Source organism: Dreissena polymorpha, chromosome 1 (genome assembly GCF_020536995.1).
Source record: "Dreissena polymorpha isolate Duluth1 chromosome 1, UMN_Dpol_1.0, whole genome shotgun sequence".
NCBI classification, from domain to species: domain Eukaryota; kingdom Metazoa; phylum Mollusca; class Bivalvia; order Myida; family Dreissenidae; genus Dreissena; species Dreissena polymorpha.
The window spans coordinates 105,875,479-105,901,483 of NC_068355.1; the positions used below are offsets into that span (position 1 = coordinate 105,875,479).

Consider the following 26,005-nt stretch of genomic DNA (forward strand, 5'->3'; position numbering starts at 1 on the left):
AACGAATGATAAAGGGGCTAAGTTTCGTTAAGTTGAGAGGCATATAGCCGCGATTTGGGCTTCTTGAAAACGGCCGAGCACGTTTGCTGAAATTTGACATGTATATGGACCAGAATGCGATCTAACCTGTTGGCGTAGGCGCTATACTGGGAAAAAACAGTTTTCGAGTATTTTGTGTTTCATTTTTTTTTTCTCTGGCGAAACACAACGCGCGTAGATAAACATTGTGACGTAACGTCAGAAAAGCGCTTAGGCTAGCTTCCATCTTGTTAAGAAAACAAGAACTAAGTTACGCGTTTATAATTCAATATAATATACAGTTAGGCGTTAAATCTATAACAACGACGTAAATTGTGTTTAAATATCAATACGAAGTTCACATGCATGTCTTTTGTGTCAGATCGAGTGTGGTTGTTTAGATATTCATGACATAAATCTATGTAATTTTGAGCGACGAGTTGACGAAAGGTTTACACGGCGAGGCTTTCCGAGACGTGTCGGATAAATGTAAGTACAACACTGGTATTACATGGTATTCTATTTATCCGATATATCTATAATATACATGATAATCATGAGACAAATACATTATTAATTTAGGGTTTAATTATTGAATCAATAAATAACGTGAAAGTAAATCAATTGAGTATAAACAACACGCTTACCTTAATGACGACAATAATCCAATATTAATAACAATACATATTATGTATGATAAACACACAATCCGAAATACGTTTTTTGCATTCGTTCGATGCTTTAAACAAATAAATAACTGTTAAAAAGCATCCAGAGAATTTAACTTACAATTGTTTGTTTTGACAATAAATTACGTCACACACACATACGTCATAAATTGCGCAATCAGTTTGCAATGCAAATAAAAGTACGGAAGCCGGTTTTGAGAAATGTTTGATATAGAGGAGCAAAATAGTAAGATATAAACAATACAAACGATAGAGTGGTGACGGACTTCTCAAAATAGCATTTATTGAAATAGTTTTCATGTATATTAAAATCTCTGTGATTTCTTTTGTTACCTTCATCGAATACACAGACAAAATAAAATACAATGTAAGTATCACGTGTACTTGAATTTGTCCGACGAGTTGAAGAAGGTTTACACGGCGAGGCTTGTCTGAGCAACACGTCATTAGCAGCATTAAGTGCGTAACAAATAAACAAATAATCAACATAATTATAATTTTCACACGTAGCACATTAAAATATCTATTGCACTGACACCGTTTTTAGCGAAATTTGATGACTCAATTTCAGCTTTAACAAGGATTTATAAAAAAACTTAATTTTATAAAACGTCACGCTTACCTATGACATCGTTAATCCAATGTTTGTAACAAGAAGTTGACTACTTTAATCCAAAGTTTATAACAACAATTTGAAACGATATGCAACTTTCACCTTTATTAATCCCTGTCTTAATCAAACTTAGTTCAAACCACACAACGTATTGTATACCTATCTATGTTTACATTTATGCATGATGACCACACAACCGATCCAAATACGTTTTGCATTCGTTCGATGCTTATAACACAAATAGTTTACAGATAAAAAACACCACGTCCGCGACATGTCCTTAAATTCAGAGAGTGTAAATAAAACTAGTGTGTTTCGTCACCGAAAGTTACGTCACACAATGTACTGCGTAGTACATTTCGTAATATAAATCAAAGCGCTGATTGCATTGCAAAATGAAATCAACACTATCTTGAACGCAAAGCTATAATGATGTCTCATAAAATCCACAAATTTTATAGACACAGTAAAAGGCTTAATGCTAGTCGATAGTGTTTAAGATGGGGTCCGACACAACTGGCATTTGTTTGCTCTTTTCACGTTTTAATATTATAGTCATGGGAATTGAAGTTTCTACTTTTTAAGGTAGCTAATCGAACGGCCTGGAAAAATAAACATGTCTGCGAGTATTATGTTACTATCATGTGATATGTCATATTATTTTTTGCGAGAACTTTGGTCACCATCATTAAATGCACAAAAAGAAATAGGTTTTCATTTTATTTCATCTCCCCACTCATTCCATCCCGCGAAACCCTTAAGGTGTCGCAACTCTAGTAATCTGACTAGAATCATTATTCATGAATATTTACATAGGTTTAGTACAATTGGAATGAGTGATGTATTGGACGTCATCATTGATGACGTTCAATCGAACGAATGATAAAGGGGGCTAAGTTTCGTTAAGCTGGCGCATATAGCCGCGATTTGAGTCAATTGAAAACTGGCCCAACACGTTTGCTGAAATTTGACATGTATATGAACCAGAATGCGATCTACCTGTTGGCGTTGTCGTCATATCTGGAAAAACAACTTTTCGAGTATTTTGTGTTTAAATATTTTTTATGGGAAACGGCACGTGCGCAGATAAACATTGTGACGTCACTTCACAAACAGCGTTAGACATCCGCCATCTTGTAACGCGACAAAGAAACTCAGTGTTATTAGTTCAATAAGCACAGAAAATATGATTGTGTTTAATTATCATTATACAATGTCTAAATTTTATTTTGTGCAGCGGATGTTTATTCAGACGGATACGACAGAATTACGTAGTATCATTGTGTACTTTACAGTAGATTTTACTACGGAAGAAATTTATTTATCTCACTCAGTCACTGACAAAATGAGCTTGAACCATAAACAACAACCGGATCGGATTTACATCCACATAATATTGTGCGAATCCGATGCAATTCAAATTACTAATGTTTGATAACGTTTGATGAATTCGTTATATCAATATGCATTAACTTTCAGGGGAATAATTATAATTGAAATGTGCGATTCAATGACAGTGTTATATTGGGATAATTAGTCGTTTAGGCCGTAACAGATAAGTATTTAGTTTGTTGTGTTTCATTTTCAACATAGTTTTTTAACCGTTTTTTACTTAAAGTAAAACAGTTCAGTCGTCATTATATCTTGAAATTTTAAATATTGAAATACATGTCGGATATTTCATATTTTTCGGACGTTGCTGCTACGTAAGCTATTTGTCAACATAATTATTAAGATACATATTTACCTTTACCATCCAGTACAGTTGTGCAGCTGATGTCTAATTAATGACGCGCTGTTTAATGTCAATAATGTTTTTCTGCCCGTGATGATAAATAAGTCTTTAAATCAACAAACCCCAGCAATGTCAATGGTCTGTCAACATTAGAAAAATATTAGCTAAAGAAACTTCAGCGTACAATTTATATGGTATTGACATACCTGTACTCTGAAGCCAACTCTGTATCGAAAGTCAACCAGAGTCGTTACATATTTATGTCACGCTATAAATCAAAGAATACTCATTTTCTTGGATACATTTCTACATATATTGGTGAATGAATATAAATTACTGCATCGAGGAATGTTTTTAAGGTTTAAATGTTTCAAATGCATCTAACAATAGATGAAATAACTCTCATCAGTCTGAAATTCACAATTTTGAAGCCATTGTCGCTTTGTCCAAGACTAGTTTTCATTTGGATACTGTCGGATCATCCTTGACATCTTTTGCTAATATTGTAACATTGCCTTTGTTTTTCTGAAATCTATTATTTGTGACTAACACATACGTCTGGTGGATTATAAAACTGATTTCAGTGTGAATCGGGTAGTTTTAAATATTTACTTTGAGTTTGTATTTACACTACAATTTGTTAACAACACAAGCCAGAATATTCTAAAATACCGGGAAATGTCATTCTGAATTTGAAAACACTTGAGCACATGGTATACAAATATACAAATACAAATTTTATTTTAAGTCATTTGTTACATAACAAGTATAACATTAACATCTACATTTTTTTCACAACAATAACACGTATGGGTATTTCTATAAAAATTGCCAAACTTTTGTCACTCGAGCCATGCATGGTTTTCGATGGAAGTTTTGGAGCAATTTTGAAAATATTGTACATTTATAATTGTTAAATTAATAGTTTTAAATAGTTTTTATGTAAAGATGATCTATTTAACATTTTAAATAATACATGTAACTCACCAGTCACGACAAATACAGGAAAAAACAGTTGTCACTTCTCCAAATACCTAATTATAGAAGCATATTTTTCAAATAATGAAGCAAATTTATATAAAGGTTATGCATTTAATCCGTATACAGGGCCTTTAAAAAACAATTTTTATTCATTCAGTACTAGTCTAAAAATTATAAATGGAAAAAAATAATTTGTTTTGTGTCACTAGAATTGTCGTCATTACCGCAACTTAATTAATATTTTCTTCCAGTGGTATATATGGTTTATTGTAACCTTGTTTTATGACGTATGCAAAAGCTTGTTGGGCACGAACGTTTTTAACAACAGACGAGGCCGCGAATTTATGAGCTGAAATAATTAAAAGGCATAGGTAAGCTTGCATTGTATTGTCGTATGTTTTTTACGCATCATTACCGTATGCTGATAAATAACAAAATGATATGTAAAAGCACAAACATGTTTTGTATTTATGATGAGTTGATATTCGATCTTGATATCATGCAGTGTAACGAGTGAACAAATCTCTGTCAGTCAGACGCACATGAAAAAAATGCTAAAATAAACATTACCGAAACGCTCATCACCGAAACGTTAAAATCGTTTCGATAATGATGCAATCGTTTCGGTAATGACGGCTGCATTATAATATTCTAATATTAGCAATTATAATAAAGTGGGTTACGTAAATAAAATAATTTAATGTCAATTCGTGAATAAAAATAACGTACAACTATAAGCGTAAAGATGTGAAACATGTTTTTAAAGATATTCTATAGAAATAATTTTGACGAAAAGTTAGTAGATCTATTATTTATTTTTTAAATTTTTAAATAGTTTGTAATAAATTGTCATCATAAAGAGTACATGTAAATATTCACCCATTTAAAAAAGGCCCGTATATTATTTTTTAATTGTAAAAAAAGTATATGTGTGCGACAATTGCAAAAAAAGATAGATATGCAGCGTTTCGGAAATGACGATTTTTTTGCTACATATGTTATTGTAGCAAACCCTATTCTCATTCAGGAAGTATGGCATTGACAAGCGCGAAAGATCGGCGCTATGGCGCAAAAGACAGAGAATGATACAGAAAAACACGAAAAGTACAAGCAAAAAGAAAGAGAGCGATATTTGAAAAGGAAGGAACGGGGCAATATAAAATTAGTTCACGACATGTCCGAAAGAGAAAAAGATCAAAGCGACGTGCATGGAAGATGAGCAGTAAAACCCAGAGATCGAACGAAAAAGATCAAGGCGGCATTGAAATTAACCATGACACCCCCCGAATTCCCCACCAGACAATGGACCAGGGCCAAGCCGAGAGATACAGAACAGGGACAGAGCCGAAGAAAAAAGAATTTAAATAGATCCAAAGCATACAGAGAACAGTTTAAATTAAGAATAGCACTCAACAAGAAAGACGCATGAAAGATATGTACAAGAAGAGGTACTACAGGTTAAAAAACAAGAACATTAAGCGCACTGAAAGTCAAATTGATAATGAAGTGGAAATAATAATGAACGATAGAGCGAAGACAAAGACCGCCATTACCATGTACTCGATACTTATAAATAACATAAGAAAGAGGTATTCAAATGCTGAAACTGCGCCGAAAAGAGAATGCTAAAAAAATTGATATATAGGGAAGCAGTATTACGCAAATACGGGATAGGGGATTTTGCCAAAAAAGCAACCGGGATTTCAGAGAGTAGAAATACGGGTGCACGCAAACACACCACGAATACAGAGAAGCACAGTTTTCCAGAAAAACATACAGACTTCTTTGAAAGAGATGATAACTAGAGAATCAAGGCCGGAAAGAAATCAACCATCACAAGAAGAAAAGTGAAAAAGCAGATTCGATTAATGAATGATAGTTTAAACAAACTTGCACAAGAAATTTCTTTATGAAAACAGCTCCAACATCAGTTTAGTCTTTTTGCAAGGTTGAAGCCTTTTTGGATAAAACGAGCCACTGAGAAAGACCGCGAAACTTGTTTACCGGTATGCAAAATTCATGAAAATCCCATATTAAAATTAAATAACTTGCAAGTGAAGGTGTGTTCGAACACCGCAATCTGAACACCTTAATACAAGATATCACGTGCGATACAAACTCAATGTCCTGCATGTACCACACGTGCACGGAGTGCAAGGACAAAGCATTTAAAACTAATGTCGTGAAGAGTAACATAAATACTGGAAAAATCATTGAATGGAAAATGTGGAAGAACAAAAGAATTGAAAGAGAAATAACCCTGAATGGCGAAAAGCAAGTTAAGAAATCAAACATGACTTTAAAAAGCCAAGAAAGTGGGACTATAGAAACGCTCATTGGTGAAATGCATGAGGAGATTTCACGACTTGCAAGACATGAATTTAACATTAAGCACCAGTATAAAAGGCTCCATCAACTGAAACAAAATTTAACAGATAACGAGGTTATCATACATATTGATTTCTCAGAGAACTATCAATGTAATATGCATCTGAGATTCAGAGTGTACATTTCGGTTCGTCAAAACGCCAAATTTCTATTCACACCGGTGTCGCCTATTTCAAATCCAAGCATATATCTTTCGCAACCGTATCGGACGATTTGAAACACTCCCCTCCTGGAATATGGGCACATCTCGATCCTATCCTCTTGCACATCCGGCGGACCACTCCTAACATTGATAAAATCCATTTCGTCTCCGATGGGCCTACCACACAATACAGGTGTAAATCAAATTTCTACCTCTTTTCTACGAAAATTTTCGAGTATGGCTTTGTAAATGGCGGAAGTTGGAATTTTATGGAGGCAGGACACGGCAAGGGCGCCCCTGATGGTATTGGAGCCGTAGTCAAGCGTGAGGGCGGACACACTCGTCAACACCCATGAGACGGACATAATGGGTGCTAGTGCTTTAATGAGAGGTAATTTAGCACAGACTTTATTAATGTGTTTGAAAATATTAACCCTTGCATGCTGGGAAATTTGTCGTCTGCTAAAATGTCGGCTGCTTAATTTCTAAAATTAACATTTTCGATTTTTTTTCAAAGAATATTATCAGAAATATCAGAATAGCAAACAGAACGTGGCGTCTCATCTGGATCCAAACTGTTTGCAAAGGCCTTGAAAATTCGCTTTCCCGCACTGAAAGGGTTAACAACAGGTTACACTGATTTCACTACAGTTTTAAATTACATTTTCTAAAGATCCAATTAAATATTAATGTTTTAAGTAATGGAATGTAAATGGAAAAACTCGCAGCACAACCAAAATACATAATACTGTAGATCATTGATTCCATACTCGACTATCGGTAGTTTTAAATACATAAATTCAGTTTAAACCTATATACTGTTGTGATTTAAGAATATTTGTTTAGTCGGTACTTTCTGAGTTAATTATTATTAAGATATGGAAAAAAAATCTCATGTAGTACTTACGACTTTTTCACAAGGTCTGGAGAAACTAGGATGCCGTTTGATGATCTTCGAAGTGAAAAGCGATGACATCACGCAACAGGAAGCTGATATTCCAACAAAGATTACCGGCGTTCCAGAGACGATGAAACTCCATCAGGTGGGTAATTTTAAATAGCATTTTGTAATGTATATTTAGAGACTGGTGAGAATAACTTTCGACAAAATTTAACGATCATATCTCTATAAACTTTAGCGCCAGGACCACTAGCAAATGCGGGGTGGGGGATGTAGTGTGCGCATCCGGCCCGCGCCCCCGAAAAATGCAAGACCGTACGTTAAATATATTGAAGCCAGTACATTTACCCTCGTGAAATGACTCTATATGGATCATTTAAAAACACAATCAATATATTGTACATTTCCAATTATAAAATGACTTAATTTATCTTACAAAGTATATAACAACCATTACGTTTTTGCACAATAATTTCTACTTGACTTTTACAATTGGACGACTACGCCCAAACCCCACCTCAAATCTAAGGCACAGTCTTGTTCTGTTTCAGGTTGTTGTCAAAGAAAGCGGGACAGTTCAGTCAAGAATCCTGAGTTGTTTCTGTTCACCGGATTGTTCATGTTACCAACCGGTTACAACCAATTTCAATGTCCAGGTTAAATATATTTGTTTAACATACTAGTACCTTAAATACATGAATTATTTTTTTTTTAAAGATTTATATATTGAAAACATATGTCGTCAGTTTAAGTATCTGCATTGCGCCTTGCAAATAGTGCATACTGCTTATGTGATGCTCGATGTTTATTATAAAACAGTATTGACTCATTTTGACACCAGATAGTATTGCCTAAAGTATTGTTTCTAATTATTTTTTTTATGCAGACTGTTTTATTGTTATTTTTTAATTCCAGCCGTTTGCAAATCCCGTACCGATGGATGACGACAGCATCGTAGGTCCACAAAACGGGGCTGATCTTCCTTGTCAGGTAATTGTTGTTTGATCAACATCGACATAAGTGATACAACACTGACCATTTTTGAAATTATTATAGTTTCGTGAACTATTTATAATGACTATTTATTGAATTGCAGATTCTCAATGTACCAGTCAGTATTGACGAGAGTCTAGTTGACAGCTATTGTTTGGTCGAGTATGATAATAAACCATATCCAGGAAAGATTACCGAAGTAGACGATATCAGTGTGAAAGTTAGTGCAATGCATTGTGTCGGTATCAATTGATATTTCTGGCCTTTACATAAGGACGAATGCTGGTACGAAAAAGATCGTATCATTACCATGTTACCCTGTGAACCAGAGAAGTTGAGTGGCCGTCACCAGGCCCTACCTCTACCAATATGGGAGGCAGTGAAAGACAAATATGATCTTTAAACATTATCCTTTGAAACGGAACTGTTTTTCGGGTTGTATTTTTGTGTTGCATGTATGTAAAAATCGGGATTAACAATCATTTAATTCATATTCTGTTACGACTATTGTGTCGAGTATTAATTGGTCATTATATCATAGTGTATAATGTGCCTATTACATACACATGTAATAGGCACAGTATGCACTTTAATTTAACGACCAATTAATACTTGACACAATAGTCGTAACAGAATATGAATTCAATGATAGTTAATCCCGATTTTTTGTGATGAATATGCTCGATTTAATAAAGTTCCGATTCCATATACATTTATAATTGCGCTTTGTGCTTTTACTATACTGTTTTATTCCGAAATTTTCTTTGTGTAACAAACATAAATATCATCCATGTTTCTATCATTACCGCAACAGTTCGTCATTTCCGTAACGAAAACTATTTGTGATGGATTTAATGAACAACGGCGTTTATATAAGTCACTTCTTTATGCATTGTGCTAAAAACAATTTAAAACAAATACTATCTGTCTAAAACTGGCAGCATAACGTTCGTAAACTTATCAAAACAGAAAAGTGTCGATATTTTTCGTTGCGGAAATGATGATTAAAGAAAGATAACTCTGAAAACTATATTTGATATGAAAATATTCTATATTTTCGCAACGGCATGTTAAGGTTGACCATACAAATCAACACAACTTTCAAATTTGCGGCAGACGCTTTGGAGTTTTTGATAGGAGTAAACTGAAGGTTAGTTGCGGAAATGACGTTGAGATGACACTTGACTTATTCAAAACGCTCTATTATGAAGAAAGGCACTTCTGATGCACGGACATATAAAAATATCGATTAAACAGAGACTATTAAATAAGACAAATTAATATTGCAACGCTGAAATAGCATTCTTTAATAATCGTTTGCTAGATCTTGAATGGCAAATTTTATAGAAATACCCGTATACTGAAAGCGCTTGGACAAAGCGGAAAGAATCCGGGTATTTCGGACGAGGGTATTTCCGGGACAGATTTACTCAATATGCAAAGGAAAAATATGATATGCCTAATCGACAATTTCAATTGGGTTTCGGAACGCATGGTTTTATTTTTCTATGCGTAATCGGCAATTTTACATTGGGTATTTACACAAATGCGCACCTAATCTGTAGCTCTGTTACAGTAATCTGTGAAACAACGTCATTAATAAAACAAAAAATATGTTTGAACACAACGGTGGCTAATAATGTTTAGGAAAAATTACCAACAATATAGATTTATCTATAACATAACATGTTAGAATTTTATCATGCATTTATAATCACTCATAATGAGATTTCAATATACAGTTACATGCATAGACAGCTTTTTTAAGCCAGTGCCTTTTGAATTCAGAAAATAAGCAAGATAAACCATAAAATTGGGAAAAATAGATAGTAAACCATAAAATGGAGAAAAATGAGGCATTATTAATATGATTATAAATAACAGAATCACAATAATATTGTTTTTAAGTGCATGATTTAGTGCATTTTTAAATTTATATTATAAAATGCTGCTTGAATTTCTTTTTACCTTTCATATGTAAAAAAAGAAATATCATCTGCTAGTGCAAAATATGACTGGTCATTTCGTAGCAAAAGAGAAGAAAATAAGTGCATTAAATAAATGAATTAATATTTTTGTATCTGGAATAGTTGTATTTTAAATTGATCCTCCACCCTATTATGGCCGAATAAGGGCTAAATTGCTTTCCAACTTGAAATGAAAAGGCATATTGGTTGATCGTGTAGCGTTTATGTGCAAAATTTGAGGGCCAATTGATAAAGCTTGTTGATGCCAAAACAGGTAATAATAATAATTTATTATCAGGTACATGTACACAAGCAAATAAGTATATTTAACCCTTTCAGTGCGGGAACCGAATTTTAAAGGCCTTTGAAAACAGTTTGGATCCAGATGAGACGCCACACAACGATAAAAAATCGAAGAAAATGCTAATTTTAGAAATTCAGCAGACGACATTTTAGCAGACGACAAATTTCCCAGCATGCAAAGGGTTAAGATGCTTAAGGTGTGGAAGACTCATAATCAGGTTTGGTGTCCCTCAAACCCTAAGCGTCTTGTTATTTCTTATGCAGTTTGTATAGATAGTGCCACATCCTGACACGTAAAGCTTGTGCTTTGTTGGCAGCGTTAGTTGGCTGTTAACAGGTTCATTGTGGTTATCTCCACCATCAGTCTGTCCGTCTGTCCTAGCCACTATCTCTTACACCATAAGCACTAGAACCATGAAACTTAAACACATGGTAGCTATGAGCATTATGTGCGACCCTGCACTATTTGGAATTTTGATCTGACCCCCTGACCTCGCAAACCAAATAATGTTTCTTTAAAAAAAATCTATGGCGGTAAAAAGTTAATGTGCAACGTCGCGGAAAATATTATACTTGACGACGTCATACAATGATGCGACTTTTAACAATTTAAGATTTAAAATTAAATCACATTAATGATTTAACAATGAGTTTTGATAATATAAATGCCATTGAACAGAAAATTGACATAAATGTGACCATATATTAATATTTGTACAAAATAGCCGACAACAACCGATTAAGTGTTAAAATTCCCGGGTACATTTTAGTATATTTACCGTACCCAGGGTACGAGCCTTACTAACTGTATTATTATTATATCTCACCGACTACAAGGTACCTTTACCTTGTTGTGTTTATCAACCTGGAATTTATGTAAAATCCGGCTTTCTTTACTTTTATTTTTCATTCATTTGATTAAGCAATTGTTGACGTATCTCGTGGAACATTATTTGAATCTTGGGATTTTAATGGCGACAAGCTGTAAGTGTCAATTTATTTTAAAAACAAATCTAAGATTTTAAGTTTTGTGTGTTTGTCATGCATAATTCAGTGTTTTCCAAAAAAAATTGAGTAGCCAGTTATATGGCCAGCAACAATGCAGTAAAACTAAAGCATTTGTGACATTTTACTTGATATACTTGGGGAAAGTAGTTGGCGTCTAGAGTAAATGTAACCGGCGAAATGGCCCGCTGCCGGTCTTACAGAGAACACTGATAATTGTAAACTAAATAAAAAAAACTCGCTGCAACTGGATTACGGGTTTGTAAAATTGTTTTTTGGGTCATAATATGGTTAGCATTCAATACAAATGTTATTATAAAGTATTGTGGTTTAAAATTCATTTTGAGAATAGGATGGAAGAACAGAAAATGAAAGGGTATACAGGGATGAAAATTAGTGGTTTCCCGTGAGCCCAGGACAAGTAGTTTTGGCCTGGGCAACTCAATTTCCAAAGTTGATAGTCCGGCCGGGCAACTTGTTTTTTTTTTAAAGCTTAAAACAATTCAGTGCAATAAAAATTGAATAACAATTGACCACCATGGATCAATACTAGTTAAATAACATTCATTATTTAGGAATAGGAAATAATTAAATTCAGGCTCATAATAAAACATCAAACATTGAGTATTGCAATGTCAGCAAATTTATTTAATTATCTATTATTTTATTAAAAGAAAGTATAATATACACATGTACATATTTCTGGGCTCGTTATTCTTTATCTGGGCAACCAAAATACTAAAGATGGTTGCCAGTGCAGGCAACCAATAGTAATAAGTTAGTTTTAATCAATGAAATATCATTGTAACTTTATTGTTATAAGCATTGCATTAAAGTTGTGATTGAGGTAAGCTTGTTGTTAATAATATAGTATATTTACTTTTTAGCTCGACTATTATATATGAAATATATAAAGTGGAGCTATCCTACTCACCCCGGCATTGGCGTTAGCGTGCAAATGTTATAGTTTGCGTACCACCCCAAATATTTCCTATGTCCCTTGACATATTGCTTCCATATTTTGCATATTTCTTAACCAACATGACCCCAACCTAAATACAAGAGCAGACAACTGTATCACTTGCATTTTATAAGAATTATGACACTTTTTCCATGTAGAATATGCATATTATTGATAACTCTACAATGTTCGAAATTCGCACTAGCCCGGAGCTAGTTGATCTTGTTTCGGGCTACTGAATTTCAATGGGTACTAGCCCGATTGGGCTATTGATTTTTCGAACTTTTGAAATTAAAAATGCTCAAAAATATTATTTTCATCCATCGTTTGAACCATACCTTAGAGGGTTTATTTAGCTTCGTATCGCGTTTCCTCACCCTTCCGATTATGTTGACATGACGAGAGTTTGAATGACAATTTTTTTTTGATACCGTGCAAATAAAATGCGGATCTACCCAGGTTGTTCAATTTGCTGTACTTTCAGAAAACCATACAAGTCTACAAATGTTTTAAATGTCCGCCATCTTGGATTTGTAATGATCTATTGACGAATTAACGCATTGCAATATCATATTTTAATAGAATATGTCAACCAAATTATATATTGATAGCGTAGTTGCTTGGTTACTTTTTACTGGTTTTCAGTTTTGGCAGTCAAACGTTATGCATATTTTATTTCACGTGCAAGGACTTACATTGATTGTTTTTGGACAGTTGTTTCCGGATACGGTATTATCTGTCGATTTTAATTTATTTTCGACATTCTTGATAAAAAAATATCTAGAATGATGAATACACATGCGATGTTACGGATGGTCTGGTTGATAATTTTTCACATTGTACTCACCAGAATTGGACCTAGAAAGACTATAAAAAAAAACAGTAAGCTAGGGGGAGGAGACACTGCCCTCTATTCGCTTTATCATACGGCCTAAGACTTTCGGCTAAATGTTTCGGATTTCAAATTTGGGACAATTGACATCTAAAATTATTTACAGACTGGATATAAACCTTTGCATCTTGACTGCATGTAAGGTATTGATTGACGAATATCGTCATACATAAATATTATAATCGTATTGTGTCATTGAAAATGAAATATTATAATAACATTTCCAGTTAATTGGGATCAACTGTTAGTTGCAATCCTCATCAATTACACCCTACCTGCAATAAAATCTACCCAGAACCGCAAAAATATAAACTTATTTTAAAAACTTGTGATAAACAGTTCGGGTTAGTAAACTTTGGTTCGGGCTAGTGAAAAATTCCATCTGGTAGCCCGAACGGGCTAGTGGTTTCAAATGTGAAATTCGCACACTGACTCTTTGTTAAAGTGTGCGTACCACCCCAAATATTTCCTATATCCCTTGATATATTGCTTTCATATCTTGAATAATGTTAACGTGCATATTTTGTATTAACGTCTTGTTATTGTAGTGTACATATTTTTCGGATTTCGGACAGCCCATTCATTGATTATTATTGTTGTGGTTTTGTGAGTACTCTTCATGTAAAATACTGCTGTTTAGATGTTCATTTTTAGTCGTATATATATCAGGATTCAATACCTATACCTTAGTGAAAATGGCATCGGAAGAACATTTGTTCATTGTACTAGATAAAAGTAAACATTATATCTATCCATCTTATTGTTTATTGCAGTTTCAGTAATATTCTGTCTAAAAATGATTTCTACATGATATAATTATAAATCATGGCTAGGAAATGTGTATATATGAAGCAAAAATTAAAAATAGATGGTTCATTTTTTCCCATTTACATGTATGTATATTTATCTATGTATACATCTTTTGTTGTAAACAGTTATGCGACATGTTGGGAAACGCCCAGGACAAATATATCGACGTAATGATTTTTTCACTTATGTGGGTGTATGTTGGCTCCACTTCACACGATACAGTCATTGTAGTTTAATTGAAAAATGCATCTTACAATGTGAGATGAGTTCTGGGTTCAAGCCCCAGCAGTGGCCTATCAAGTGTGAAATACGGAGCCATTATGATTAAATATACACAGTTATCTTTTTAAACAATACCATTAAATATAAGGAATAATGTTAAAGGGGAATTGCTGCTTAGCTATTTTTGACATTGTATAACAGGGTTTATATACACCCCAAGGATAAATGCTTCTAAATTTGTAAAAAAAACAAAAAACAAGTCGAAGTGTGCAGAATATTAAACATTTGCAACTTTCTGATGTCTAAAAGTCATCAAATGCCACTTGAAGTTTACTTTTTTTTTGTACAAAATAACCCATTTTGTGCTGTCCATTATCGGTTAATGTTTTACGCTGTCAGGTCCAGAAGCGCTCATTCTGTAGCATGTTTGGACCATAATGTATAATGCGACCAAGTTTCAGCAGATTCAGCCCAGTGGTTCTGATTTTATACGCTGTGCCTAGCTTTTATTGAGTATAAGTACTATTACTCACTGATTTATGCATATGAGCTTGGCTGTTTTCGAACAAAACCTGAGGTTTTGTCATAGCAAGCTCATTGTGTCATGAAGTGTCTTTTCGCCATCCGGCGTCCGCCATGCTAAAACCTTAACATGAACCCATTGTACCCACATATTTTTTCGTACCCATTTTTTTCGTACACAAATATTTTTCGTAATCAAATGTTTTTCGTACCCAAATTTTTTTTGTACCCATTTTTTTCCTACCAAATTTTTTTTCGTACCCATTTTTTTCGTACCCAAATTTTTTCGTACCCAATTTTTTTTTTCGTACCCATTTATTTCGTACCCAAATTTTTTTCGTACCCAATTTTTTTTCGTACCCACATGTTTTCGTACCCAAATTTTTTTTCATACCCTTTTTTTTGTACCCAAACTTTTTCGTACCCACTCTTTTTCGTACCCACTCTTTTTTTTTAACCCAAAATTTTTCGTACCCAATTTTTTTCGTACCCAAATTTTTTTCGTTCCCATTTTTTTACTACCCAAATTTTTCGTACCCAAATTTTTTCATACCCAATTATTTTTTGGTTCCCATTTTTTTCGTACCCAATTTTTTTTCGTATCCAAACGTTTTCGTACCCACATTTGTATATTCTTACCCATTTATTTTTTTCGTACCCAAATGTTTTTCGTACCCAATTTTTTGGTCGAAATAATCGGTTTTCAATTTGATTTGATCTCCCCACTCATTCCATCCCGCGAAACCCTTAAGGTGTCGCAACTCTGGTATGGAATGAGTGATGTATTGGACGTCATCATTGATGACGTTCATTCGAACGAATGATAAAGGGGGCTTAGTTTCGTTAAGGTGGCGAGAATCACCGCGATTTGAGCGCCTTGAAAACTGGCCCAGCACGTTTGCTGAAATTTGACATGTATATGGACAAGAATGCGATCTACCTGTTGGCGTAGGCGTTATACCTGGGAAAAATCAAGTTTTTGATGAAATCACGAACAAATTTCGCAAGTTTTACATAACCGGAATTACAAAATGCGTTATGTGGATATACCGATACCCTACCGAAATATCCGAAATCAAACTTTCATAAAAACAATGTTTCATCAGTTATTTCGGTGTATTTCGCAACAATCTATATTAAAATACGCAGTTTTTCGATAAATAATCAATATTAATGGGGATTTCGTGGGATCTCGTGGATTTCTGGGGATTTTGGTAATTACGGGAAATTCGGTATTTCTTCACACCCGTCAAAATGGTCGACTTCGTCAGAATGAACGCTTAGAAAGTATTTACAAAAAAACATCATCTCAAACGATGTAAAGTGAACGCTACTTATCTGTTTTGTAGATAAGTATACGATCCATTGGAAAACACCAACATTTGACATAAAAAAACGCCAGTGGATATGGAAATCTTCATCGTTTGAAATAGCAGACGGCGTCGACCAAAGGCGAAAAGAACGCGAGAAAGTATTAACAAAATAACATAATTAAAAATGATGTCAAGTGAACGCTAATTCGCTGTTTTGTAGATAAGTATACGATCTATTGAAAACCATAACATTTGACATAAAACACCCGTGGATATGCAAATCTTCTGCGTATCAAATAGCAGACAGCATGCGGCGTCTAATCTGAGTCTACGCTGTTTGCCAAGGCCGATAGTATAATGAATGGAAATGCACAAACTCAGCAACTGGCAAGCATATATGCATTAGTAGATTGTTTCGTGATTATTTAGAAACGACTACATAATTCTTTTGGTTCAGCCAGTGCAACTTAACAGAAATAAGTATAATAGTTTCTACACCTGACAACAATGTGCCAACTTTATACAAGGTAAGTTGTTTACATTATTTAAAATATTTCAAGCTTACAGTATACAACAATAAACAGCTGGCACAATGTAATGTCATCGTTTTAATTTTAATAAGCCCGTGGTTAATTACCCTTTTTAATCTTATGGTTCAATGCATCTCTAACACCTTCAATTGACATTCTCGGCTCGGGTACTACTTACCGGTACATGTACCCCGGGTACTCTTAACTTTACTTACATGTAGCCCGGGTACGGTAAAGAAACTTAAACATACCCGCAAAGATTAGATTGTATCCGAGTTGTATATCTGCCAAAAATCCGATGTCGTTAAACATGCTAGCGATTAAAGTAAAACAATATTGTTTACCTTAAAGAAACTTCTCTTTAAAAAAAATCTGCATCAACATGCTTTTTAGAATGAGTGTTGAGAGGACGCCGTAGGAATAATCAAGTAATCAAGAATACGTCTCTGTTTCTGCTTTTATTTCCTTCATGTATAATTACGATAAGGATTGACGACTAACATTGACGGCAATGATAACAAGCATTGAAAACTAACACTAACGACAAGGATTGGCGACTAGATGTAACATTGACGATTCTCTACAATAAATGAAATTAACAATAAAGAATGAATAATACGATTATAGTACAACAGATCTGCTATTCGAAGTATAATATGATAGCATACACTCATTAGAATAAAAGGTTTCATAAATAACAATTTGAAACATTTTCAATAAATATCGAAATATCTTATACAATATTTATTACACAGCATGAATTATTTGTTAAAACATAATATAAATACCAAATATGGTGTTCCCCATTTAACGGACCTCGCAAACCAAAAAATGTTTCTTTAAAAAAATCTATGACGGTAAAAAGTGAACGTGCGACATCGCGGAAAATATACTTGACAACGTCATACAATGACGCGACTTTAAACAATTTAAGATTTTAAATTGAATCACATTAATGATTGTAAAAATGAGTTTTGATAATACATTGTATAAATGCCATTTAACAGAAAATTGACATAAATGTAAACATAATTAATTTTTACAAAATAGCCGACAACAACCGATTTAGTGTTAAAATTCCCGGGTATGTTTTAGTATATTTACCGTACCCAGGGTACGAGCCTTACTAACTGTATTATTATTATATCTCACCGACTACCTTTACCTTGTTGTGTTTCAACCTGAAATTTATGTAAAATCCGGCTTTCTTTACTTTTATTTTTCATTCATTTGATTACGCAATTGTTGACGTATCTCGTGGAAAATTATTTGAATCTTTGGATTTTAGTGACGACAAGCTGGAAGTGTCAATTTATTTTTTACAATGAATCTAAGATGTATTTAATTTTTGTGTGTTTGTCATGCATAGTTCAGTGTTTTCCAGAAAAATTTGAGTAGCCAGTTATATGGCCGGCAACTATGCAGTAAAACCAAAGCATTTGTGACATTTACTTGATATATTTGGGAAAAGTAGCCGGCAACAAGAGTTAATGTAACCGGCAAGATCGCTAGCAGCCGGTATTTAAAGAGAACACTGATAATAGTAAACTAAATCTCTACGACGGGATTACAGCTTTGTAAAATTGTTTTTTGGGTGATAATGGTTAGTAATTCATACTAATGTTATTAAAAAATATCGGCTTTAAATTTAATTTTGAGAATGGGATGGAAGAACAGAAAATGAAGAGCATACAGGGATGGAAATAAGTGGTTTACCGTGAACCCGGGGCAAGTAGATTTTGGCCTGGGCAACTCAATTTCAAAAGTTGGTAAACTTCTTTTTTTTAAAGCTTAAAACAATTCACTGCAATAAAAATTGAAAAACAATTGATCACCATGGATCAATACTAGTTAAATAACATTCATTATTTAGGAATAGGACATGATTCAATTCAGGCTCATAATAAAACATCATGCATTGAACATGTGTTGTCAGCAAATGTATTTAATTATCTATTATTTTATTAAAAGAATGTATAATATTCACATGTTCATATTTCTGGGCTCGTTATTCTTTATCTGGGCAACCAAAATACTAAAGATGGTTGCCCACAATAGTAAACAGTTAGTTTCAATCCCTGGCATATCATTGTATCTCTATTGTTATAAGCATTGCATTAAAGTTGTGATTGAGGTTAGCCTGTTGTTTATGGTATATTTACATTTTAGCTTGACTGTTATATATGAAATATATATAGTCGAGCTATCCTACTCAACCCGGCGTCGGCGTGCGCATTGGAATGTTTGCGTTCCACCTCAAATATATTTCCTATGTCCATTGACATATTGTTTTTATATTTTGCATACTTCATTACCGACATAACCCCAATCTATAAACAAGAGCAGACAACTCATTTACTGTATCAAGCATTTTAACAGAATTAGGCCCTTTTTCACTTAGAATAATATGCATATTATTGATAAATCTATGTTAAAGTTTGCATATGACCTCAAATATTTTTTATGTCACTTGACATATTGCGTTCATACACCATGTATTTTGCTTATTAACCAACATGACCCCAATGTATAAACAAGAGCAGATAACTGTATCAAGCATTTTGTAACAATTATGGCCTTTTTTTCACTTAGAATAAGCATATAATTGATAAATCTATTATTAAGTTTGCGTACCACCTTTAAATTGCCATAACTTGTTTATTATGCTCCCCCCCAAATTTTTTAGGGGGAGCATATAGTCGCCGCTTCGTCTGTCCGTCGGTGCACAAATTTGTTTCGTACCCAATTTTTTTTGTACCCAAATTTATATATGTACCCTTTTTTTTTCGTACCCAAATAGTTTTTTGTACCCTAATTCTTTCGTTCCCTATAGGTTTTCATAACCAAATTTTTTTTCGTACCCAATTTTTTTTTTACACAAATTTGTTCGAACCCAAATTTCTTTAAACCCATTTGTTCGTACTCAAATTTTTTTCGTACCCAAATTCTTTTTGTTCCCAATTTTTTTTGTACCCAAATTTTTATTTGAACCTTTTTTTTCGTACCCAAATAGTTTTTCGTACCCTAATTTTTTTTCATAACCAATTTTTTTTTCGTACCCACATTTTTTTGTACCCAATTTTTTCGTACACAAATTTGTTCGTACCCAAATTTCTTCGTACCCATTTGTTCGTACTCATTTTTTTTTCGTACACAAATTTTTTCGTACCTTACTTTTTATTTGTACCCATTTTTTTCGTACCAAAATAGTTTTTTCGTTCCCTTATTTTGTTTGTACCCTTTTTATCGTACTCAAATTTGTTTTCGTACCCAAATTTGTTTTTTTTTCCTACCCACATGTTTTTTCGTACCATTTTTTTTTAGAAATAATCGATTTTCAATTTGATTTCATCTCTCCACTCATTCCATCACGCAAAACCCTTAAGGTGTCGCAACTCTAGTAAGGTTTAATATAACAAATTTCAGTGTGTATTCTATAATATGAATATAAAGCATTTGGACACATAGTATTTTATCATCCTCTGGAGAATAGTGCTGCAAACAGGCACACATAAGTCGCTTATTTAGGGGAGTAACTGGCCACTAATAATAAACAAAGAGTTTTATATACAGAAATGTTCGTCTGGGTCTGTAGATTATGGTATGAGATTTTATTTGTTCGAAAAGTGCTGGAGGGCTTCAAAATCCAAGATTGCGTCCAAGATGGCCGCCAAAAGTGTTCTACTCACTGTATACATTACAACTTTTATTTTACGTGGGGAAAATTGCTATCCTCCTTCTAAATCAACATTAAATGAAAGGGGTGTGTATCTTAAATGCTTTATTTACCTATTACCATGTAATGGAATGCATTTTTATGCATATTTTACTGAAAATCAGCAAAAAATGCTCCAATTTTGGGGGCAAAGTCTAATATCTTTATGTATAACTATCAAGTATTTGATTAAAATGTACTTAAATCAGGTAAATTTAATAAGTGTATTTATATCCTTTAAAACAAATGTAAAAAAACACTTTATGGTCAAGAATACGATCCAGATATCATTAAATAATATTTTAATTGATGAAGTAATTTGTTACTGTACTTTCATTTGATACATTGTGTTAATTCATAGCTTAAAACTTAAATTATGATTTTATACCAGTAATATGTTATCCATTTAAATGAAATTATATACCATTTTTATGAACTGAGTCAACTGTAAACTCTGAAAGCTATGACAACTATAATAATATGAAGAATTATTTGATTTTAGATACTAAACATTTGTTGAGTTACTCCCCTTTGATATAAATTTACCATACACGTAAAAGTTAGCAGACACCAATGTCAAACTTGTTTTGTCATTTTCACAGTTTTCATTTCCATGTACATCTAATATGGTAAGTATTTAACATGTTTATTCATTGTTCGTTTCATAACTACATGCTATATTTATAGATTTTAATTGATAAAACATTTTCTCAAACATCATCACAAGGAAATTTGTCTGCAATGTCATTGATGTTATTCATCACATATATTTACTAAAATCCGTTTGAATACATGCAAAAGTAGTGTGCGTGGATATTTGAAACCCTTACATGAAACCTACACTGTCTTTTGTATTTAATAAGAGGTGCTAATATTTGTTTTTCCAAAACTTGAGTAGTACTCGGATAGGTACTAGTAAGCGGTATTTTTTTTTCTGTTGATGAATTATTGTGTATGCCTAATATATGTTAATTTTTGCCTATTCTACACTATTGTTTGGAATATATTAAAGGGATCTTTTCACGCTTTGGTAAATTGACAAAATTGAAAAAAGTTGTTTCAGATTCGTAAGTTTTCGTTTTAGTTATGATATTTGTGAGGAAACAGTAATACTGAACATTAACCATGCTCTAATATAGCCATTATATGCATCTTTTGACGATTTTAAAACCTAAAAATTATAAAGCGTTGCAACGCGAAACGATTGAATAATTTGGAGAGTTCTGTTTTTGTCGTTAAATTTTTTGAAACTACGAAGATTGCTTATATAAGGTATAAAATACGTCACGGATGTGTACTCGGCGGAATAGCTCAGTAGGCTAAAGCGTTTTTACTTCAGGACTCTGGCAGGACTCCAGGGGTCACTGGTTCGAAACCTGCTCCGGACAATGTTCTTTTCCTTTTTTTAATTTTTTTCTTGATTTTTTACTGGAGCTTTTACGATCCAATGTTTACATTTATCAATATAAAGCATTTAATGAATAAGTTAAAAAAATGCAAAAATCTGTGAAAAGGCCCCTTTAAAAGGTTAGACAATACAAAGACCTATAGATTACACAGATTGGAATCTCTCGTCTCCGCTATAGCGATATGCGATAATATCTATCGGCGGACGCGGGTCACGTGACATTGATTTTGGAGATGCCGGTGTACCTGTAGATTATTCCCTGTTCCAGCTGCTGTCGGCCATTTTCTTATAAAGCAAACAATTATTCTTCGTAATTAGTCGTTAATATTTGATGTCGTAGGGTATTCTGAGCATGATCTGGTTAGTTTATATTATTTTGATATTGTTATTAACAATATTAATGTGTTAATTAGTGTTTTTAGCGCTCGGTTGTCAGTTTGCAGAGCAATGAATGACTGAAAGCGCAACGTTACGAACTTTACGTAGTGAGCAAAGTCGGTCTCCGAAAAAAGACATATTGAATATTTTGTGTGTGATAAGAAATAAGTATTTATTTTCTGTCTTGATAATTCTTTAGGTTTTGGTAGTTATTATTCTAATTAATTATTAATTTATCGGAATTTGAAAGAGAACACTGGATTCGTTCATTTTCGATAATTTTTGAAAAATTGAAAGGCCCGAAGCATTTTTCTATAAACTTCTTCATTAAGCATCACATATTGATAACGTAAGATTTTTATGCTAGGTGAGATGTTAATCTATGTATGATTTATAAAAAGTAGACGAAAATGAGGTATTTTAAAGGATTTTGCCTTTGTACTATTTATACTGTTATTTCATTCAATCAAGTGGTTTGTATTTTGTTGAAACACTTTTCTATTTTATTTCTCATCCCATATATTTGAAGTAAGATTTTTATGCTAGGCAAGATGTTAATCTAAGTATAGATTTAAACAAACTACAAGAAAATATTCAATTTAAAGGATTTGGCCTTATACAATGTTGGTACAATTTTAAGCTCTTTTCTTCTGTTGTACAATATTGCTGTCAAACGTGTTTTTGTTCTTATTGATAAACTTTTTCATTTTTCATCCCAAATCGATAAAGTCAGATTGTTATGCTTGGTGATATGTAATTCTAGGTATGATTAATAAAAAGTAGACGAAAATAAGACATTTTAAAGGATTTTGCCTTTGTACATTTTGTACAATTTTATACTGTTATTTCATTCAATAATTTTTCACACCTGTCGCCAAAGTGGTTTGTTTCTTTGTGAAAACTTTTCCATTTCTCATCCCATATCGTTGAAGTAAGATTTTTATGCAATATGTTAATCTAAGTATAGATTTAAACAAACTACAAGAAAATATTCAATTTAAAGGATTTGGCCTTATACAATGTTGGTACAATTTTAAGCTCTTTTCTTCTGTTGTACAAGATAGCTGTCAAACGTGTTTTTGTTCTTTTTGATAAACTTTTTCATTTTTCATCACAAATAGATTAAGTCAGATTTTTATGCTTGGTGATATGTTAATCTTGGTATGAATTAATTAAACTGTAGGATAATGTTCATTTTAAAGGATTTTGGCCTTGTACAAAGATGGTACAATTTTAAGCTCTTTTACCCTATTATACACACATGTTGTCAAACGTGCTTTGGTTCATTGTGAAAAACTTTGTCATTATTCACCTCAAATTGAAGAAATAAGATTTTTAGATTTTTATTCTGGGTAATATGTTTATCTTGGTATGAATAAAAGAACTAGATGAAAGTACAATGTATGGGTTTAGATTCTCATTTAATATCTTATTTTATTAGTATTACCAGTTTTCCTGTCAATGTTACACATGCAAGTTAATATACAAACATATTTTAACAGATAGCTGTGAGCTTACTATTAAAACACAAAAGCTGTGAGATGACTATAAAAACCACAAATTGTCATTGTTAAAAGCGTAAGCAATAGCAGAGCACACGATATTAGTTTCAATATTCCCATACTGATAGTCCTGATGTTAAACTTCTGGTACAGACCTATAGTCCCAGTTTATTTCAAATTATCGGTATTCAGTGACTTTAAAGCATCTCTCAGGCTGGCGGATGTTTTCTTTTCATTTTTTGCACTTTTCTCAGTTTTCTTATTTATTAGTTTTGTAATTGCAAAACCTCTTACAGTAAGAAATATATATAGTCTTGTATTCTCGTGAACAAATTGGACACACATATATATCTTTCTTATCAACACTAACACTATGTTTATCAGTACAAACAGAGTCATTGTCAGTATAGTCCCCTTCAAAAAGCTCATCAAGGTCTAAATCACTATCACTCCAAGCGAAAAAATCAGGGTCTCTGTTACGCGACATGATTGCACAAATGATACAGAATTTAAAAATGTAAAATCCAAAATATGTACTAGTATGTCCAACTTATAAGATACACAATCGAGAACAGCCTTTTTTTAAACAGTTTTATACAGCATTTCATTGTGTTTATAACGTACTATTATAAACAAGTATATTAAAATCTAACACATTCACAACAAAGACTTACCTTAATTGGACATCACAATGACATATAAAGAATGAATTCGCCGGCCGCGGCCACTGATCACACAATTAAAATCAATCAACAACGCAAACTGATAATTGAAGTAAGAATCCCTTCCTTTAAAGCGGGTATATACGATTTTGTCAAATATTTATGAATTTATATAAAATGTGTAAAAAACTAATTATATATATATTTCAATACAAATTAAAATAAAAGTTAAGAAGAACATGTGTCGAAAAATGCGAAATAAGCCAGATATTTAATTCTCAAATTGAAAACGGCTGTACAGCCGAATTCGCCAGCATGTATATCATACATGTACAATGTGAATCTAATCTTAGTTTAACGGTTTATTTGAATTTCTGCAACGATATCTATTCATACGACACACGAACACTAACTCCAATCCTAAAACAAAGACGAATGATTCGGTTATTGTAGGAAAATATGTTCGTCACAATCGGCTCGGGGCGCTAATTTGTCTTTGCTGCATTTTATGAAATTCGGCTTTAATGTATAATTTTTCTTGTCTATTTTGTGTAATTGTAACATATTTTATCAATATATTACAAATAAACACAAATAAAAAATCGTATATACCCGCTTTAATTAATTCTCAAGAGTAAAGAAAAAACACACAAAGCATCTTCAGTTCGCTAATTGATCCGACGATTAACACGCGCGTGAAATGTTTTTGTTTTTTTCTTTTCGCGAAATCCTAGCCCACGATACTGAAAGCTTAATTTAATTACCAAAAGAAAAAAACTGGATTACAAACAAAACTTTAATAACCTATAACTCATGAATTAAATCTCAATAAAAAGAGAATTAAACAATTGAAAAAAATCTACACAATCAATATTGAAATAAGTCGAACTAAAACCGTTTTTGGATCGAACGATCATAGCATTTATTATACTGTAATGTTGTTTTAATCAGAGACCTAGATCTATGTGTCCACATATATATATATCCTTTTTGAAATAATAATATTTTATAAGGTTTTAACTGTCTGAAATACCAAATTATACAAGAATATTTTATCAGCAAAAGCCTTTCAAATAAACTATTCAACAGCATTCTCGCCGCGATTTGGAAGTTCTTAGCGCAATTGCTTCAATGATCGCGGCATTATGAATTCTTATTGTAGGTAAATAAAATCGAGATTTTATAAAAACATAATTACTCATGTTTCTATGAAACTTAATTTTATGAAAATCGGATCATTTTTTACCAAGTTACAGCCGCCTTTCTACAGCGCCGTAACATTTTCGCATAACTTTTCTCGATAATCGTAGCCGTTGCTACTGACGCGTCGCTATCTTATCGCAATCGTGATACAC

At 32.9% G+C, this 26,005-nt stretch overlaps 3 protein-coding genes across 31 annotated transcripts in view; 2 read left to right on the plus strand and 1 right to left on the minus strand.

Moving 5' to 3' along the window:
- LOC127865197 (eukaryotic translation initiation factor 4H-like) overlaps positions 1-26,005 on the minus strand; it is a 394,459-nt gene that overhangs the window by 360,161 nt on the left and 8,293 nt on the right. The window lies entirely within an intron of this gene.
- Positions 1-26,005, plus strand: part of LOC127865166 (myb-binding protein 1A-like) — a 277,075-nt gene that overhangs the window by 122,610 nt on the left and 128,460 nt on the right. The gene's annotated exons all lie outside the window — the stretch shown is intronic.
- LOC127865245 (uncharacterized) lies at positions 6,528-8,981 on the plus strand. Of its 2 annotated transcripts, XM_052405283.1 has the most exons (5): positions 6,528-6,957; positions 7,488-7,609; positions 8,019-8,123; positions 8,383-8,457; positions 8,564-8,981. In XM_052405283.1, the coding sequence occupies exons 1-5, from the start codon at positions 6,933-6,935 to the stop codon at positions 8,711-8,713; spliced, it is 477 nt and encodes a 158-aa protein (XP_052261243.1). In that variant the 5' UTR covers positions 6,528-6,932; the 3' UTR covers positions 8,714-8,981. The 2 variants fall into 2 exon arrangements, 1 of the variants encoding a protein (XP_052261243.1); XR_008042521.1 differs by lacking the exon at positions 6,528-6,957 and having other exon boundaries at positions 7,573-7,613.